Below are 19,696 nucleotides of genomic sequence, written 5' to 3' on the forward strand. Positions count from 1 at the left end.
CTGGAACCCTTAGTTCTGAGTTAATTGTTAAGGGTGGGTCTAAAGCTAGAGATAAGACTTTAGAAAGGACAAAGTTAAGCTTAATTGGCACATCTGCCAGGCCTTCTCAAACAGGTAGTCTGGATGTTCTTAGAGAGTGCAGAGGTATCTCTGATAAGGTACTCTCCTCTGTCTGGGGATGGACCTGGCCAGATGCTGCCAATGATGATAATTACAGGGAGGCTTGAACTGGGGTTCTGGCTGAGCATAGCTATCAGCACAGAAAGTTATCTAAATATTCCTAGACGTGGTTAGGTAAGGAGTTAGAGGTCAGTAAGGCTGTAAGAAAAGGAGGGTCCGAGCTAAATTGTGTGAAGCTATTACTTAATATTACTTATTACACCTGACCTAGGCAGTGTCTCCTTATGAAATTTTCCTTAAATCAGGAGAGTAGCATGTGGTGGTCTGGACTGTTATTTCTGTTAGCCCTTGAAAGTGGCTAAGGGAGATATCTGATTCCAGAGGAAGCCTTTCCTGAGGCTGTTCTCCAAATACCTGGAATGTATGTGTCCAAAGAGTGTTCAGTCCACACTGTTAGCAATTCTTAGGGAAAAATCAATTGGGAAAACTATGAAGGCACACATGATTTTCATAACAGAATACAGCTGATATATAACAAGCCAAATAACACCAAATGCTCCTTGGAATTTGGCTTCCTCTGAAGGAATTCCCTGATCCCTCCAGGTAGTGGCTTTGCCATAACCAGCTGAGTTTTTATTATATATTCCTGCGGCCCGCAGCAATCTGCCAGTTTCATCTCTGGAAAGCACCTAGCTCGGTGCCTGGTTTGGAACAGATACACAGTCAATAATTGTGGAAAGGGACTGGAAAGATGGCTCTGCAGTTTTGAGCACACAGTGCTCTTGCAGAGGACCTAAGTTGGATTCCCAGCACACACATCAGTGGGTTCTGACACCTCTGGCCTCTGTGGGAACCAGGACACTCATGCATATACCCACACACAGACACAGAGGTTTTATATATATATATATATCTCGAACCCAGGGCCTTGCACTTGCTAGGTAAGCGCTCTACCACTGAGCTAAATCCCCAACCATATATTTTTTAAAATAATTTTTATGAATTAAATATTTTTAATCATCAGATGAAGTGAGAAAGAGCTGCAATGGTTAGGTAAGTCATCTCAGTCCTGTACTTGGGTCAGTGGCATTCCTTACCCACGTGCAGGACTTTATATACAGTTCTGTCAGGTCCCACCTGCTGGATTTCAACTTGACAGGGCAGGTACAAATGACCTGAATCTGCTCTACCATCTGATGTGTCTGCACTCTCTCTCAAGTTCAGTGTCATCAACCAAACTCATCAGCATGCCTTAGACATCACCATCCAACCAGCAGGTAAAAAGGCTGACCAGGGCAGAGCCGAGGGCAAAATCCCAAGACCCAGTACCGCTGGTTAAAGAACTACTTTGCATTAAACACTGTTCATCAGGTGCCACATCAGCCCTGTACACTCATTTCCTCATTTAAACCTTAAAACAGGTCCTGGAGGCAGGAACATTACTTCCAGTGGGCACATGGGCAAACAGTGGTTCCAAAACCAAACTACACTTCCCAGCTTTCCTTGCAATTAGAAGTGGGCATTCAACTGTGGCCTATCCCATGAAACAGGGATGGAAAGGACATACACTGTTCCCAGATCTAGTCCATAAAGACCTCCTATGCCAGCTCCCTCTACAGCCTTTCCCTTTCTGGTTGGTTATGAAGACTGTGATCTTTTTGGAAGGCACAGGCTGAACATGGCAGAAACTCCATCAGCCTGGATCCCTGACTGACTGCATATGGGAGAGAAATTTGCTAACCCATCTAGTGTTTTCTAAGACAGAAAGATCTGTCTATCTTAAAAAAAAAAGAAAGAAAGAAAGAGAGAGAGAGAGAGAGAGAAAGAAAGAGAGAAAGAAAGAAAGAAAGAGAGAAAGATGTATTTATTGAGCTTTAGGTGTGTAAGAATTTTGCCTGCATGTATGAGTACTGTGTGCAGGCCTGGTGCCCACAGAGGCCAGAAGTATACATCAGAATCTCTGAAACTGGAGTTACAGATGGTTGTGAGCCACCATGTGGGTGCTGGGAACTGAATCTGGGTCTTTTTTCACTACAAGAGCAATAAGTGGGGCTGGAGAGATGGCTCAGGTTAAGAGTACTAGCTGTTCTTCCAGAGGTCCTGAGTTCAATTCCCAGCACCCACATGGTGGCTAACAACCATCTGTAATGGGATCTGGCGCCCTCTTCTGGCATGCTGGCACACATGCAAGCAAAACACTGTGTACATAATAAATAAATAAATCATTTAAAAAAAAAAAAAAGCAATAAGTGTTCTTAACCCCACAGTCAGTTCTGTCCCCTTTAATTAAGTTCTTAAGATAGGATCTCAATATATCCCAGGCTGGCAGAAGATACGCAGCCCAGGATGATCTAGAACTGATGATGGTTTTGCCTCTACCTCCGAAGTACTAGGATTACAGGCTTATACCACCACACCCAGTTTAATGTCTGACTTTAGAACCATTAAATGATTTGGGGGCTTTTTTGTTGTAGCAGCTGCCTTAAATAAATGAAGTTTGGCCTTCAAAAAGGGTGGTGGTAGAGGCTCTGAAATGAACTAGGTCAAGGTCACACAACTATTCTGTGGCATAGCAGTATCTACTCATGTGGGACTTCAACCACTGGTTCTCATGTGTCTCACTTCCAAACTAAATGATGTCACCTACCCACTGTCCCACCTAGCCCTCTCTCTACCACATGGGAAAAACCAGCCCTTTCCCGCAGCTAGCGATGGGTCAGCAGATAGACTCAGGAGCCAACAGGCTTCAGTCAGTGGAACAACATCCAGAGAGAGCCCAAGCCTTTGGCTAGACAGACAGGTGAGTGAGCCCAGCAGGAACGAAACCAAAACCCAGGCTCAGCTGCCAGCAAGATGTAAGAAAAGAGGAAAGAACAAAGGAAAATGGACATGAGAGAAAGAGAGAGAGAGGGAGAGAGAGAGACGGAAAGAGAACACAGGTGAGCATGTAGGGGCTGCAGGGCTATTGCGGGGCAGCTAGGGCAGGAGGCAGGGGATGGTTTTGAAGGCCAGACCAGAACCATCATCAGGCCCAATCCCTGCCTCAGTCAAAAGAGGCAAGTGCCAGGCTGGCGATCAGCATCTCCTGAGTTCTCTACAGTGAGCAGTCTGAGTAATGGGTGTGATGAGGCAGAGGATGGGGACTCTCAATGCTCCTAGACAACTAAGGCCCCCAGGAATCCAGGAACCAGACACTCACGAAGACCAGGGCATAAATCAGCCCTTTTATCTCTTTTGTCTCCATGCTTTGATGGTTTTCTTAATTTCCCTTTAATGTCTCGGTCTAACTCCTTTTGAAAATCCTGGCCCAGCTCCTCTATGCAGAATGGAAAGAGACAACGGAGACAGGGAAGCGGGGAACCAGAATCCCTGGACGAGAGCAGCAGCTGTTTAGAGATCTGGCTGTGGCTGTCATTAAGCCACCCCACCCCACCTGGACATGATGGAGGGTTGGAGTTGCTGCTGCTGGCTTATTTCAATTACTGCATTTCAGCTGCATGGTATCACAGGACTCCAGGACTCCTTGCCTTAAACATTGCCAAGATGCATACCAGTTTGCATGGGCCCCGAGGCTGAACTGTGACCTCCTCATGGAGCCCCTGGTGAGGTCTCTAAATATGACTTAGTAGGGAAGCACTGTCCGACAGCTCTTGGCTCCCTGGTCTCAAGCCCCTTAGTACAAACCAAGCCCTCAACTGCTTCAGAAAGAACTGCAAGAAAAAAAAAAAAAAAAAAAGCTCAGTACTGATGAGGACGCTGAGGCACAGACAGGGGTAGCAGCTACCTTGGTCACATAGCCCCTTGATTCTGGAGCTGTTTCTGGATCCCCTACTGAGCAGTGTCACTAAAAGGGACCACAGGACGGGTGGGTCCTTTGCCTCAGCCCAAGTAACTCAGGAGAAAAAGCTGCGGTGGATGGCGGCGCTGCTTCCTGAATGGACACAGGAAAAACAGCAGCATCTCCCTTCACAGGTGCCAGACAATGGAATTGTGGCCAGACAGCCATTTGCTAAATCTGGATCAGACTGTCTTCTGTTAACCCTCTGTGTCTAAGCACTCGGAGTGGGCTGTTCTCTGTCCCTCCTCCTTCCAGGACTACTAGAGCCCAGCTGCACCGTGCTGAGACGGGGAGCGGGTTTTCCTTGACTCTTGGTCCCAAGGATCAGGGTGGCAAAGGGTCAGCAACCACCTGGGCAGGTGGCAACACCTCTGACACGCCACCTTCTCAACCCACGGGTGAAGTTGCATAGGTCTTAGGTCATAAGGAAAGCAGGCAGAGGTCAGAGGGGAAATAGACAGCTGGCTTCATGAGAGTAGACTGCAGGCCACAGGAAGCAACGCCATGGCAGAGGCAGGCACCAAGCCAGAAAAAAAAAAATTCAGGAATTATGCCAGATGGCCAAAGGTTTGTGGGTCACGGAGAAATCAGGCCACAGTGGAGGGTGAAATCAGACTTCAGAACGGACCAACGTCATCTATGATTCCTTAGTAAAGGAGCTGCGCCTCCCATGCAAATCAGCATGGGTCACCCCCCCCCCCAGCCCCCTCCGCGCGCGGGGGCCCAGCCTCACTTGAGCTGCTGAGTAATGAGCTCCTCGTCATTGAGGTAACGCAACCGCTCCTCCTCCACCAGGGTGCGCTGCCGCTGCAGCGGGTCCTCCTGCCGCCGCGCCGCCTCCGACACGCGCATGCTCAGCTCCGCCTCGGTGCGCTTCAGCAACGCGCGTACCGACTCCTGGTTCTGGAGCTGCGGGACGCAAGGATGCCCTCGTGGGCAAGGATGCACGCGTGCACCGGGTGGGAGGAGGACGCATGTTGCTTGGGAAGGGTTGGCAGAGGGCAGCCCCGTGCAAGCAAAACTCCACAGAAGACTGGGTAGCTGGGCGAGCTGCCGCGAAGACGTGGCAAGATAGACACAGGGGTCAAGGGCTGAGTTGGGGAGAACCCAGCAGGAGATCCGGCCCGAGGATGATAGAGCTCATAGAGAGGGCAAAGTTATTATGGGTTTCACTCAAGTTATAGGAGCATGGCTGTGGCTGCGTCTGCGCGCAGCAGCGAAGGGTGGGACAGCCGAGTGCGGAGACCAAGACTGTGTTCTGGAGGAGAATAGGGGCAGGAAAATGGGATGAGAATTGGTGTTGCCGACTAGGTAGGACTCTGACGACGGTGGGACTGTCTAGCTATGGCCTCAAGTATCCCTGAGTGGAGACAGGGCCAGGGGTGAAGGACTCAAACTCTGCGGTTGGTAGGGTCTGCCACTGTGGCTGGGACTGCAAGATGAAGGTCCAGTTCCGAGCCCAAAGGACGTGGGTGGGCGAGATCTTACCCGGCGGCCCAGATGGCAGCTCTCTGCTCCCCCTCTCAGCCTGTCTCTGCTCATTATCCTCACCTGACAAGCCCTGAGCCCCTCTTGAGGAGGTGGCACAGTGATGCCAGGCTCCTGACAGGTGGGACCATCTGCCAGGCAGGGCAGGACAGCCACTACAGGCTCAGGAAGGAAGAGCTGAGGGGACTTTGGGAATATTGATGTGGAGCCTGAAGAAGTTGGGACAGCCTCAAGGGATGGTGCATGGGGGAGGGGTGGGCTCAGGGAGGGAGAAGGGGACTGAGGGTCAGTGAAGGGTCGAGTCTCAGTGAGTGGACCAAGATTTAATGAGGAAGTGGAAACTGGGAAGGGAAGAGAAGAAAGGGCCGGAAGAAAGACCACTTAACAATAAGGGACTCCACCAGAGCTGGATGGTGGGGGAAGGTGGGAGGGCAGAGCTGGGGGAGAGGAGTTACAGCCAGGAGCTGGGGGTGGGGCAGGGTCGGTACCTGGAGCTTGCGCAGCTGCTGAAGCTGGCCACGCAGGTCGCTCGCGCTGTTCTGTAGGCCACGCAAGTGCAGCTGCATCTGCAGGCGGCTGACAGCAGTGGGCTGCCCTGCAGGGGTGCTGCTGGCCGAGGGCGGGGGAGGGCCTGACACCGGAGTAGCCCCACTGCTCCGACTACCTGATCCACACGCTGCTGAACAGGACCAGCGGTAAGGGAAGTGAAGCAAAAGGTGAGGGGAAGGAGCCATCCTCTCTATTCCTGGCCCCACACCCAGGCAGAGAGGCACATGGTTATGACTGTCTACCCGAAGTGGTGGCAAGTCCTAGCACAAGTCAAGTGCCTGGGCTAAGGAAGATGGCTACTCATTTATCCGCAGAAAGCCCCATGACTAAGCTACTAGCCCAGTTTAAGGATTAGCAAACTAATCCTAAGACTCTGAGAGGAAGAGAAGGGTCACTCACGTGCTGAAGGGGTGGCTGCTCCATTGGAGCCTTCAATCTTCTCACTGTGACAGAAAGGAAAGGAAATGGTCACGGGAGCTTGGACTGGCCTCAGACCATCAAAGCTGAGGGGCCTTAAATGTCACCTGAGCTCCCTGATCTTAGGATAGAGCCACAGAAAGGGGAATCACTCAGAGTCGCACAGTAGACACAGGCAGAACTGAGTCCAGAGCTTCTAATGTGGCTCACTGCCCTCATCCCTGCCTCAAGCCCAGGCCCTGACAGTGGTATTGGGAGAGGAACTCTCACCTTGGGGTCTCAGGCTCTGAGCCTCGAAGTAGGGCACTTTGCACCAGCCCTGTGAGGCTTGCGATCTGCTTTTCCATGGCCTCCATGCGCTCCCTGGGGAGAAAGGTGGCTCTGAGCAAGTGCTCCGGTGAGTTTGGGGCCCCACCCGCCCACTCGACTCCCCACTCCTAAGATCAGCAGCCAGAGGGTCTTCCCTTGTGGGCCACACAGAACAGGAACCCAGAGCTAAGGACCAGCTAGCTCTCCTCGGCCTCTCTCACCACAGGGCGCACTGATGCAGAAGGATTGCTGAGTTTGAGTAGCCTGGGCTACACAGCAAGACCCCGTCTCAAGAACACAAAACATAAACACAAAAGGCCCAACTCCTCTCCATCCCGAGGCTGCGCCAGTGAATTTCAGCGGGGCCCCGTGCTGGACAGCTCTCCTGCTGCCTGGGCACTAAAAGGCCTGAGTCAGCACTCCAGTTTCCCTCCGGGTAAACCGAGGCTTGGGGAATAAATACAAACTCAGGTCTCTGTTGCCAACACTTGAGGCTTCACCCATCCATCCAGTGTCCATCCTGCCACACTGAAGACACTCGGGCCACCCGCTGTGACCTAAGCCCAAAGAGAACCTCCCTCCCTCCGCAGTGCCTCCTTCTTTGCGGTCCCCTCACCTGGTCTCTGTGTCCTTGGCTGGCACCGGCGGCCCAAACCCTACTAGAGAGCGCTCCCCAGGTCCAGGGAAGAGCTCAGACGGTGGCGCTCCGGCCGTCGAGGCGCTCCCGGTGCTGCGGGCCTTGCCTCCCGGACTCTCCGCAAAGACCGACGAGGAGCCCGAGTCTTTGCGGAAGGACTGGCGCACGGGCGAGCCACGGCTGGGCGGGCCCGAGTAGGGGCTGTGCGGGGGCGGGGGTCCCCCAGAGGGCGCGGACACATCGGCCAGCTTCTGCGGGGACGAAGGCGGCAGGCGGAAGCCGTAACCATCGCCGTAGAGCGGGCCGCCGGCGCCTGCCTTGTAGAGCGAGTCCTCCAGGTCGGACTGCAGCGCGGCGGCCGAGTAGGTGCTGAGCGAGCGCACCGAGCCCCGCTTGTACAAGCCGCCCGCGCCGGGGTAGGCGAACGGGTCACCCGCGGCGGCGGCCAGGCTCAGGCGGCCCTCGTGCAGAAGCCCGTAGGGATCGGCGTAGAGGCCCTCGCCCTTCACCAGCACCATGCCGCCCGCCTTGCCCGCCAGGTCCTCGTCCGGCTTCACGTCGCGCCGCTCCAGGATGGCGCTGGGACTGGGGCTCACGCCCTGGCTTGCCGGGGCACCTCCCAGCCGCTCAGCCGCGTGGTGCACCGGGCTGCCGGCGTAAGAGGGCGGGCGGCCCCCAGCGTAGGACAGGCGTGAGCGCGAGGGTGAGCCCGACGGTAGTCCCGACGGCAACCCCGATGGCAGCCCTGGAGGTGGCGAGCTAGATGCTAGGTGCGATGCGGGCGACAGGTTGTTGAGGCGCCGCGTGGGCGACGACTCCCGCGACGCGTACACCATCTCTCTCTGCGCAGAAAACAGCCCGAAAAGCCCATGGAGCCGGTCACAAAGGGGATTTCTTTCCCTTTGTTTGAGGAGCCAGCACCTCACCTTCTCCCCCAATCAGGCTTAGGAAGCGCCCTCTGTCCTGTCTCCTTCTGCATCCTCGGCCCCTTGCCCATCAGTACTCCCAGCGTGGGAGTAAACCGGCAGATGGAAAGACATCAGAAAAGCAACCCTCAGCCCATCCTTGGTGGGGACCAAGAAGGAGAAGAGAAAAAGGAGAGACTGGGAGAGAGGCCTTCCAGTCTCTAAAAGCCCTTTAGAGAAATCTTGAATGGACAGTGAGGGAGGTAACATGTGAGCAGTGGGGTGGTACCTCCCACAACCTCACAACTAGACCAGGACAAGCACGTCTCAGCCTCTCAGTTCCTACCTACCAAACCAATCTAGCTCCATATTCTGCCTAGATTTCACCTGCCCAATCTCACCAGTGCCCTGGGCGCTCCCAGACCTACCCGGAGGTCCCCGTTGGTGAGGTGTGAGCCAGGAAAAGCTGCATACAGTGGCTCCTTCCTATAGATCTTGATAATACTGCGGTCCTGGATATCCCTGTCAAGTAAGAGAGGGGGTAGAGGGTCACCATGCGTTCCCTCTCCCTAGCTATGCATAATGAGGAGAGGGGGCAGCAGCTACTTCAGACAAGAAGGCCCTGACACCCAACCCTCTTTCCTAACCCCTATTCTCAGTGACTCCTGGTGTGTGGGGTGGGGGAGAGGTGCCTGCCACCAGCACACCAGCAAGCAAGCACACGGGGGGGGGGGGGCAAGAGAGAGGGGAAAGAGGAAGGGGGGGGTTCTCCACCTGTCCACTTCCATAGCTTCCTGCCAGTGGGAACTCGCAGGACTGGATGATTTAGCAGAAAGGGCGGGGCGCTAGGGCTTCAGGAGAGGTAAAGGGTGAAGAGAGGGTGCACAATGATCTAGGGAAGAGCCACCAGAGGGCCAGCACTCTGCAGAGGAGATGTGTGGGAAAGTCTACCCAACCCCTGGGGCCTCGCCCACCGGACGTCCTCCAGCTCGTAGAAGATGTTCCGAGCTTCGTCCTTGATGAGGATGGCGGTGTTGGGAGACTTAAGCATGCCCATGGTGAGCTTCTGCGGGAACATGTGCGCGATGAGTGCGTGCAGTGTGTCCAGGCTGCTGACCTCATGTGTGATGTGCACGCGTCGCGTCTCCTCCCCAAACTGCAGGAACAGGACCCCTGCGAAGGAGACGCAGCCCTCACGGTCACCGCCTCTATCAGCCCGCCTGGCGCCAGGCGAGTGCGGTGAGCCCTCGGGAGGGGCATCGGTCCCACAGCGGCAAGGTCTGAGGCCAGAGGCTGCTCCCGAATGCAAGTGCACCCACGCGCTCCTCATGCCGCCGGTTTGCAGCCCGCCTCTCCAAGCACCCACCGACCGCAGGCAGTTGGAGTCTGGACGCGGAAATGGGGCTGGGGGCAGGAGCTGGCGGGGCAGAAACTGAATCAAGTCGGGAAAGTTGGAGAGGCTGGTGGGGGGGGGGGGGGAATGGAAAAAGCCTAGTAGAAAGAGAAAAGGACTGAATATAGGGGAGGTTGAGAGAGCATAAGGGCCCGCAGGGTATGCTAAGGTCTAGTAGAGGAGAAAGAAAGAGCGCCCGAGGACAGCAAGGACTTCGAGGAGGTGACTGCTGCTACAGGAGATGGGGTAGCAAAGGGCGGGAGGAGCGGGAGGGAGGAGGAGCTGTGGCAGGGCCTGAAGACCAGCAGGCTGGGCAGTACCTGGTGAGCGCAGTTTGGTCTGGCTGGCAGAGCGGGAGAGAGGCAAGCTCTGTCGGAAGCGGTTCATCCTGCTGAAGCCCAGGGGCAGCTCGGCCTCGGACATGGTCTCCAGCGACTCAGCCGAGGCGTAGGACAGCTTGGCTGCCTGGTCTGCCAGCCCTGGCTGGGCTCCCTGAGTATGGCTCGAGCTGCGTGTCTGCAGGGGCAGGGCAGGGCGAGAGGCACCAAGCATGAGCCCCCACCCCCATCCCTTGCTCTGCCACTGCCTCCATCTGGGCCACAGAGCTTCGGCCAGCCAGCAACACACACACACACACACACACACACACACACTCAGAGGAGGGTCTCCTGGGTTCCAGACTTGCTGGGCAGTTGCAGAAAAGATCCCCCAACTCTCGAAGGCTTTGGCTCCCCTGGGCCACTCTGAGGTAGGCAGTGGGCAAAAGACTCAGGCACCTTGGGAAGCCATACAAGAAACTATCTGAGTTGGACCCATGGGCACGCTTGCTATTTTAAGCTTCCAACGAACAACAACGTAAATTTGTCACCGAGGTGAGCAGCAGAATTGTTGAGCAAATTGGAGCATTAGTTCCAGACATTAATTAAGCGGCGGGTGTGTGAGCGGCGGATTTATTCTTCATGGAGTTGTGGGGGGAGGGCTTGGGAATGAGAGACCCCAGGCTTTCAGCACTGGGAGGTGTCCATGCCCAGAGTTCTTGACTTGGAGGATTTTGTAATGGAGGATAGTCTCCCAAACCCTTGAGTCAACTGAACCACAATTTAAATTAAATGGTACACTCTGTTTACATGCACAGCCAGGTGTGATACACGCCAAGTGTGCTGTGCAGACTCCACCCCTCCTTGGGATACAAATACTGTCACACAGCCTGGTTGGCCTCCCCTAGCAATGAGTATGACAGCCCCTTCCCTAAAGCTGTAGCTAAAAGGGATCTAGAGCTGAGATTGGGAAGGATGTCACAGATAGCTCAGTGATCCCTAGGTTCAATTCCCAGTACCCCTCCCTGAAATAAAGGCCTGGAGCTGGAGCTCAGTGGGAAGGATGCCACAAGACCACCTGACTCCCATCTCCTGGGAGGTGTTTGTCTCTCCTTATTTCTATTGTCTTACTTTTGGCTGTCACCCAAGGCCACAAACTCTGTCATGTGCCCCAGTTCCCACACTAAACCCAGCTACTATATAGATGCTCCATAGCTTAGATTGTTATTATTATTATTAATTTGTTTTTGCTTTGTTTGTTTTTCAAGACAGGGTTTCTCTGTGTGTCCTGGAACTCGCTCTGTAGCCTAGGCTGGCCTCAAACTCACAGAGATCCACCTGCCTCTGCCTCTGCCTCCCAAGTTTTGGGATTAAGGGCGTGTGCCACCACTGCCTAGTTTGAGAGCTTTCTTTATTCATTTTATTCTTTTATGAAAATGAATTTTGAACAATTGGAATATATTACTTATGCAATTAAAAAGACAATAGCAAAGCATCTCTCTTATGTTTTCTGTTTTTGAAACAGGATCTCACTATGTAGCCATGACTGGCCTACCAAGTACTTGATATATCAGCCAGGCTGGTCTCAAACTTGTGCCTATCCTCCTGTTTCTGCATCCTGAGTGTGGGATTACAGGCAAGCACCACCTCTCCTAACAAACGCTTCTTCTTCTTCTTCTCCTTCTTCTTCTTCTTCTTCTTCTTCTTCTTCTTCTTCTTCTTCTTCTTCTTCCTTTTTTTTTTTTTTTTTTTCCAAGACTGGGTTTCTCTGTGTAGCTTTGCGCCTTTCCTGGAACTCACTTGGTAGTCCAGGATGGCCTCGAACTCACAGAGATCCGCCTGCCTCTGTCTCCCGAGTGCTGGGATTAAAGGCGTGCGCCACCACCGCCCAGCACAAACGCTTCTAAGAGAGAATAATTTATTCCCCTGTCCAGTCCCTCTTCCCCCAAATCCTGATTATCCCTTAACTAATCTCTGTCTTCCTATTAAAGCCAGGTTAATGTTTCATCCAATTAGCACTCCTGGAAAGGGATTGCATAGTGGGAGAGCATCTTCTGACAAGCAGTGTGCCCAGCTGTCCTCAGAGTGGCCTTGAGAACTTGGGACATGGACTTGGAGGTCACCAAGGGGCTTCGAGCCTCAAGTACAATACCTTGACCAGCAGGGAGGAAATGGGTCTTGGAAGGAGGGAGGTGGTGTTATGAACCGAGCCTGCTTGGGAGGCCAGGGTTGTCCAGACCTGAGAGCCTAGGCCTCAGTTCCAGGCTGACCAACAGTGACAGAGGCCCTCCCACCTTCATCCCCAGAGAAGCCACTGCAGCGGGCAACCTACGCAGGACTGAGGGAGTCTGAATCAAGCTGGTGGGCATGGGGTTGCCAGGCAACCGAAAGGTCAGTGGTTGCCAGGCTGGGGTCGATGAAAGGCGACAGAAAGAAGCAGCTGGCAGAGATGGAGAATAGGGGTGGCCACTGGGTCAGAGTGGGGGACACAAATGAATGTCAGGAAGAGGATGGGGTGATCTGCATGAAGAGGGCAGGATCCTGGGAACGGCTGGCCACAGATACAGGAACTCTAGGGAAAAGAGGCAGTCACATCCCTTCCTCTGCCTGTCCCTGCCTCCATCCTAACCCATGGCACTTTTCCGTTCTTTCTACTTCTATAGAAAACCCTAAGCCGGCAGTGGTAGCACTCGGGAGGCAGAGGCAGGTGGATCTCCGTGAGTTCCAGGCCAGCCTGGTCTACAGAGAGAGAATTCCAGAACAGCCAGGCTGCACAGAGAAACCTTGTCATGGCGTCTACCTAATTCACTGTTGAGAACTGAACAAAAGTTACATACACACACACACACACACACAAAAAAAAAAAAAAAAAAAAAAAAATCACAAAATAAATCTTATAATGTTTTAAATAAACTCATGATTTGGCATTTGACCTCAATGATAGCCACGTAGGGCTGCTGGTCACAGGTGAGATGTGCCGGCTAAGGAAGACAGCAAGGGAAGGAAACAGGAATTCAAACAGAACTTGAATACAGGAAGGGGCTGCCGTGGGAGGTATGAGCTCAGCCATCAGACATGCTCCACCAAGGAGCGAATGAGACCTTGCCTGCGACCAAGCAGAAGGAGCCAGGGCTAGGACAGTGAAACAAAGGTCTGGGCTCCCAACAGCTCTCTACAGACTTGGGCAGAAGCACCAGAGAGAGCCTGGAGCTCCAGACTTCCTATGAAGAAAGCCCAAGGTGACTGGAGCACCCAGAGGCTGGCATCAGGTCAGCAGTCAAGACTCTAACTCTGATGAAATCAGCTACCAGGTAAAGCTTGCTAACAGGACAAACTGCCTTGGACATGCATTCTTCTCGTCTCTTCAATCTTTCAACAGCTCTGTGTTAGCCCTGATGGCACATGCCTGTGATCCAGCAATTCTGGAGGCTGAGGCAGGAGGATCACAAATTCAAGGCCTGTCTGAGCTACAGACGTAGCCTGGACAACTTAGTGACATCCTTTCTCAAAATAAAAGGTAAGGAAGGGTTGGGGTGCTGGGTATGGTGGTACACACCTTTAAATCTAGAACTCAGGAGGCAGAGGCAGGTAGCTCTTTGTGAGTTTGAAGCCAGCCTGGCCTATATAGCCTGATCCAGGCCAGTCAGGGAGACTTTGTCTCAAAAGCAAGCAAAACAAAAACAATACCCCTGAAGAGTTGCATGCTCAAAAGCCTGAATTTAATCCCCACAAGGGGAGTGGGGGAACCCCTCTATGATGAAGACACTGTTCACCTTCCAAAGGAGGAAATAAGGCCCAGAGGACTGTAAGTTACAGCTGGGTCACTAAGCTAATTAGTATCAGGTTAGAATTCACCATCAGGCCATCAGACCCTCAGGCCCATACATTAACCCTCTCCTTTCTCCTGCCCCATCCAGAGAGGCAGGCTGACAGGCAGATACAGGCTCCCATGATTCTCTGCTTCCAAGGCTTCTTACAGAAAAGAAAACATTTGCACCTAGGACACCTGGTCAGTCTGGGTGACAGCCTGCTACCCTTTCATAATGCCTGAGGCTCCAGGGACCACAGACCCTATATGATAAGCAGAGCTTGTCTCACCCAGCTCTGGGTGTGGGAGCCAAGGAAGATGGAGGGGGTGCCTAAGGGGACTCCCACAGGGACACCATGGTATCCTGGGAGTTGGGAGAAAGAAAGCCTTCCAGTTCTCAGTAATAGAAACTGTTCAGAGGCAGTAAGAAGGCATCCATTCCCCAGACCTGGCCCCCAAAGTGAACAAATTTAAGGGTACAGGGCAAGTGTGTTGCCTGGTCCTGACACAGTGGGAAGTAAGAAAGGCAGCCATGAGACTTCCTTTGAGGGACAGTGTGAGTTTAGGGTCCAGGGCCCACAGGGAACTCATGCATTTGGGATCCTGCCTCTGTCAGCTGACTCTCTAGGCTGAGAAGTGTCAGGAATCCTTCTCACTCCCAGCAGGCTGGGAGAGCTGGAGACTTGAGCATCTCTAGGCCAAACCTCCAGCAGAGGTGGCAAAACTCCCACTCTGGATCCATAAGCCCCTGGCAGACAAACCCAGACTCTCCCCCAAGCAGCAGCCATAGCCGGCAGCCCCAGGCCCACCGCCCACAAAGGAGGGGGCCCCTGCAGACGCACACCCCAGTGCAAAGCATGTGCAAGGCAGAGGCAGGGAGGTGGGGACAGGACATGCAGTGGTCACAGAGGCAGAAGCATCGCGCACTGACCTTGAAACTCCAGTAGTTTGGTTGCTGATGGGAATAAGAGAAGAGATGGTTATGAGGGGCTACCAGGGAAGTGAGGCAGGGACAGGACAGAGATCCGCAGGACACAACCCTGGGTCATGGGCCTCCACCCTCTGGGGAACAGACAGTAGGCAACGCCTATGCCTCTCAATTCTCTCCCCAGGCTGGAACATTCTGGTTCACCAAGGATGGGCAGGTTCCGGGTCTGCTGGTGGGGGAGCAGAACAGAACATTCCAGATGTTTTAAGCATCTTTCTAGCCATAGTAACTGACCTCGGAGAGAACTACAGGCAAAGGAGAAGCAAAGATGACTATGAGGTGGTGAAAGACTCGAGGGGAGGGCAGTGATAAATCTGGGCGGTGGGATCTGAGAGATGGTACTTGGTGTGGGAGGCCAGGTAAAATGTCCCAGAAAAGATGGCATTCCAGCTTGGTCAGGAAAGTGAAGGGCTGGAGATGGGAGGAAGGTGTGCTGAGCAGACCCACATAAGGCTTTGGGAGGTACCCTGGCAGAAGTAGATGGAGGTGAGGGGTCAAAGGCGGAGGCTAGATCCTGGCCAGTCTGCAGTGGGAGTTGCAGCTACAGATCAAAGTACAGAAAACACAGGAACGAAACCTTGCAAAGGGAACAGGACTCCAGTAGGACTAAGGACAGGGAGTAGATGGTGGCAGCTGGGACCAAGGCCAGGGTAGGCAGGCCTGTGTGCCAGGATGTGCAAGGATTGTGGAGAAAAGTGGACCATTGCCAGTGACCTCTGGCACTGGGCAGTGGTTGGGGAGCCTGGGCAGCCCTTGGAGCTACGGAGACAGCAGAGAATTGTAAGGGGCTTGAGGCTTCTCCTCACTTCCAGTAACCCAGGGTCGTCCTGCCCTCCCTAGAGACCGAAGGTCCTTCCAGATGGTTAGTAACAAGGAAAGGACAGCCCTGAGGGCGGGCTGGTTCTTGGCAAAGCGGAGGGTACCCTGCTGACCGGTGCCAGCCCCAGCAGGAGGACAGAGGCAGCAGATGGCCTGGTCCCAGGGTGCCTGGCAGGAACAGACAAGATTCCCCAGGCCCCAGAGCCAATGGCAGAGGAGAGGGACCTGGAGGCTTCCCGCTCGAAGGACACCATGCTGTGGTGCCCCGTGCCCCCTGGATGTGTTGGGAGCAGGGAAGAGCTGGGACGGGGCTGAGGATGGCTACTGCTGGGTACAGATTTCATAGTGATGCCAACCTGGATCTGGAATAAAGTTTGTCTGCCACCACGCTGCACGCATACCTGATCCACAATCCCCCTCTCTCCCAAATTACTGGCTCCAAAAGATGAACAGTAGCCACACATTCCAGGCAGGAAAAGGGGTCAGCAAAGGCTGTATGGACACAGGGCACCCCCAAGGTGACAAGGGATGCCCTCAGATATCACAGGAAGGGGCAAGGCTTAAAGACTTGAGCCACAGCTTCTGTGACCTTGGACAGAAGGGGAAGCATGGAGAGTAGACTAACAGGAGACATCAGAGCCGGGCTGAGGAGGTTTATGTTGAAAGTCATGTCTGCAGACCAGAAATGATGGACGGCTCTGCAGAGAAAGGCTCATCCTCCCTACCCAACCCACAGTGGGTACAAGAGCCGTCCACAGCTCCCTGGAGCATGCACACTGTTCCTGCCGGGAGCTGGTAGACTCAAGACACATCCTTGGGTAGACAAGGATGTCACAAACATGCCCAGAACAACAAACACACCCACCAAGGCGCACAGCACTAAGGGAAACCACGAGATATGGCCACAGGAACACACAGGAACTCAGAGACATCCACACTGAGACCCGATTCAGACCCACATGTACTTCCAAAAACCCTAGCTAGCACTCTGCCCAGTCAAAGACACAGAGGGTGGTAAGACCAGTCACACACACATACCCTCAGCATACCACAGAGCCATAGAGGCAAGGACACCCATTCACACACATAAGCAAATGCTAGCTACAGAAATAAACACAAAACAGTACACAAAGGCCAGCAAGACAGCTCAGTGGGTGCTTGCTGCCAAGCCTGATGATCTGAGTTCGATACCTGGAGCCCACATGGTGGATTGAGAGAACCAAATCCCCTATGCTGTCTTCTGACTTCCACACACATATACCACGGCAATCACACTCCCCCCCCCACACACACACATACTAAATAAATTTAACTTTTTAAAATCAGAGCAATGTATGAAGTACACAGAGACTCAGAGAAAATGTCCTTTCTCTGTTCCCTTCTAATGGCAGGGTCAGGACATTTGTGGTACCTTTAGCCAGTATCCATTCATTGGCTATGATGGCACCATCATTGTGAGTCAGGGAGTTGATTTCCTGAACCAAGAGCAATAAAAGTTGTCCCATCCCGAATTTGGTCACCTGTCTCAGCACAAGGGACTCAGGATCCCTGGTGCAGATGACTGAGACCCAACTGGTGTTCCCAGGAGATGGGCAGGCAAGACCTGGCTAGAGCCACACTGACTAGGCCCCACTGTGGACTCCAAGCTTGTACACACCCACTGGGAAGTGGCTGGAAGGCTTGGCTCACAAACAGGCCCAAGGGAGATGACAGGGCGGTGGTATCAGTGTTTGGGAAAGTTCATGCTAGCTCTGGGAAGGGTACAAATGGAAGAGAAGCTGTGTTTGTGTTTGGGGGGCTTGGATGGATTCATGGCACTGCCATTCAGCCCTATAACTTGCAGCTCTGAGTACCAGAGCCTTCTCAAGCAAGTCCCGCCTCCTTCCTTGGACCTCTCTTCAAATGGGGAAAAGGGATCCTTTCAGCTGGTCCCAGCAGGAACCAGGTACATGGTCTCCCAGCAACTCTCTGTCCTGGCAGGGGAAAATTGCAGTGGGAAGAAGTCCCTGGGGAGATGGGCCATCATCCACCCTTCCAGGTGTTAACCCATGGGGCCATCCCTGAAGAGAGAAAGCCAAGGCTCCTCCTCTGTTGTGCAAGAGGGACACCTCTGGTCCCTCCCCTGACCCTTTCCTAGTTGTAAATTCCTCGGCCTGTGCCCAGCACAGTACCTGGTATGTAGCAATACCCTCAGCAGATCTGTGGCGATGAATAAATGCCAATCGAGCAAACCAGGCAAGGCCAGCAGGCAGGGGAGTTCTAAATACTAGACCTGGCCCCACTCCTCCCAACTCCTGGCCCTGGCTGTTCTGAGCCTTTTTCCCGAGAATGACACGGGTCTAAAAAAACCCCTGAAAAAATGAATGGCAGGGAGCTGAGCATGGTGGCACACGCCTTTAATCCCAGCACAGAGGCAGGTGGATCTCTGAGAGTTCGAGGCCAGCTCGGTCTACCCGGAGAGTCCCAAGACAGCCAGAGCTACATAACAGAGAGACCCTGTCTCTAAGTAAATAAACAGACGGCTAGATAAGTTAATTAATTAATAAGGCAGAGACAGAAGTGACCCAGGGTCCCTCTTCCCTTCACTCAACAGAAACATCACCAAAACCAAAGCATCTCTACGTGCAGGGAGGACTCGCCTCCCCAGAACTCAGGGACTGGGAAAGTATCGCTGCTCTGGAGAGAGACTTAGCAGGACCCGCCGCTGGTGGTGAAGGCTCGCAGGAGCAGAGGCAAAAACAGGAGCCAACCATCCCTCAAGACCAAGCTTTCAGCCATGGGGGAGGGGACCTCTCCCAGGGAGCCCAGGAAGTAAGCTAAGTCCCCTAGTGTGGAGGAAACAGCGTTTCCCTCCAGGGCTGAGGAGTTAACCTGTCACTCCTCACCTCTCCAGTAGTTAGTCTTGGGATTCGTCTCTTCGCCTGCAGCTGGCCCTCCTCCGCCCACTCCAGCCCTTGAGGGGCGGGACGGATCCCCATGGGCACCTTACCTCAGCTCCTTCCCCTTCCCCTGGGCAGACATCCTAGGGTAGGCTAGGTGTCCGCATGACCCCTCCTTGACCTCAGGCCCCAAAGGAGCATCCTCCAGAGAGGAAGGCAACCTACGAGTCGCGCCCCCTTCCTTAATCCCCAGACCGACGCACACACCCACCTCCCAACTCCTGCAAATCCAAGTCCACAGACTACGCCAGCTCTCAGCCTAGGGCTCCGCCACGGGCCCCGGTGGCCGCCAGCCTGCAACCGCCACGCCGCACACGGCCCTCCCCTAGGGGTTTGCAGCGACACCAGCGGTTCGCAGCCCTGCGGAGGCTGAGTGTGAGAGAAGGGGGTGCGCTGCGGGAGCCGCACGGCGCCCTGGGCCGGGGCGCACCCAGGGAAGGTCATGACTTTCCGAGGCTGGGGGAGGGGGCGCCTGCCGCATTTGGGGGAGGGGGCCGACCCACGTGGAAGGCACCTGCTGCGGTGGGGGAAGGGAGGGGGCGTTTCTCCGAGGTCGGGAACTCGCTGCAGCCGCACGCCCCGCACCCCTAGACCAGTCCTCCGAACCGTGGATCGGGACTCGATCTCCAGGTCCCCGCCCCCCACCTCCGAACCCCACTCGGTTACCGCGTCCCCCACAGCCGCTCGCCCTTACCTGCGGCCACAGGTGCACGCGCGGAGCCCGGATCCGCGTCGGGCGGGGGAGGGAGAACCGCCCGCTACTCCCACCCGCGCAGGCTCTCCCCTCCCCCGGCCGCCTCCGCAGCCGCCGCCGGTGCCCTTTGCTGCAGTGCGAGAGCCGCCGCCGCCGCCGCCGAGCGGGCCCGGGCCCCGGTCGCCCCGGTAACCGCGACTCCACCTGGCGCCGCGCGTTGCGCTGCGGTGCGCATCCCCTCTCGGCCCCCTCCCGCGGCGCGGCCCCGCCGGCGCAGCCCCGCCGAAGAGCCGAGGAGGCTGGTGGCTACGTCGCCGCGGTCACCCGATACGCCGGCCCGCCGCCCGGGACTCGGGTTGCAGCAGGAGGGAGGGAGGTTAGACAGCCTTGTGGAAGCGCGGGGGGAGGGGCTGTGGCTTGGTCTAACCTCTGGTCCCTTCCCAGGATCCTCTTCACTGTACCCATCCCCAAAGGT

The 19,696-nt window shown here is 54.6% G+C and overlaps 1 protein-coding gene across 22 annotated transcripts in view; it reads right to left on the reverse strand.

Moving 5' to 3' along the window:
• Positions 1–19,696, reverse strand: part of Srcin1 (SRC kinase signaling inhibitor 1) — an 83,436-nt gene that overhangs the window by 19,383 nt on the left and 44,357 nt on the right. For 17 of the 22 annotated variants that reach the window (XR_004945690.1, XM_036197386.1, XM_036197384.1 and 14 more), the window contains 9 exons: positions 14,713–14,736; positions 9,977–10,172; positions 9,238–9,436; positions 8,692–8,785; positions 7,338–8,200; positions 6,683–6,775; positions 6,395–6,438; positions 5,935–6,125; positions 4,692–4,867 (listed from right to left, as the gene is read on the reverse strand). Coding sequence is in view for 21 of the 22 variants with exons in the window: in XM_036197386.1 (XP_036053279.1) it covers positions 4,692–4,867; positions 5,935–6,125; positions 6,395–6,438; positions 6,683–6,775; positions 7,338–8,200; positions 8,692–8,785; positions 9,238–9,436; positions 9,977–10,172; positions 14,713–14,736 (1,880 nt within the window). In the remaining variant the exon portion in view is untranslated. Of the gene's footprint in view, positions 1–4,691; positions 4,868–5,934; positions 6,126–6,394; positions 6,439–6,682; positions 6,776–7,337; positions 8,201–8,691; positions 8,786–9,237; positions 9,437–9,976; positions 10,173–14,712; positions 14,737–19,221; positions 19,597–19,696 lie in introns of those variants that run through there. The other 5 variants (XM_036197388.1, XM_036197371.1, XM_036197385.1 and 2 more) reach the window with 4 other exon arrangements.

The sequence above is a fragment of the Onychomys torridus genome, chromosome 8 (assembly GCF_903995425.1).
Source record: "Onychomys torridus chromosome 8, mOncTor1.1, whole genome shotgun sequence".
NCBI classification, from domain to species: Eukaryota; Metazoa; Chordata; class Mammalia; order Rodentia; family Cricetidae; genus Onychomys; species Onychomys torridus.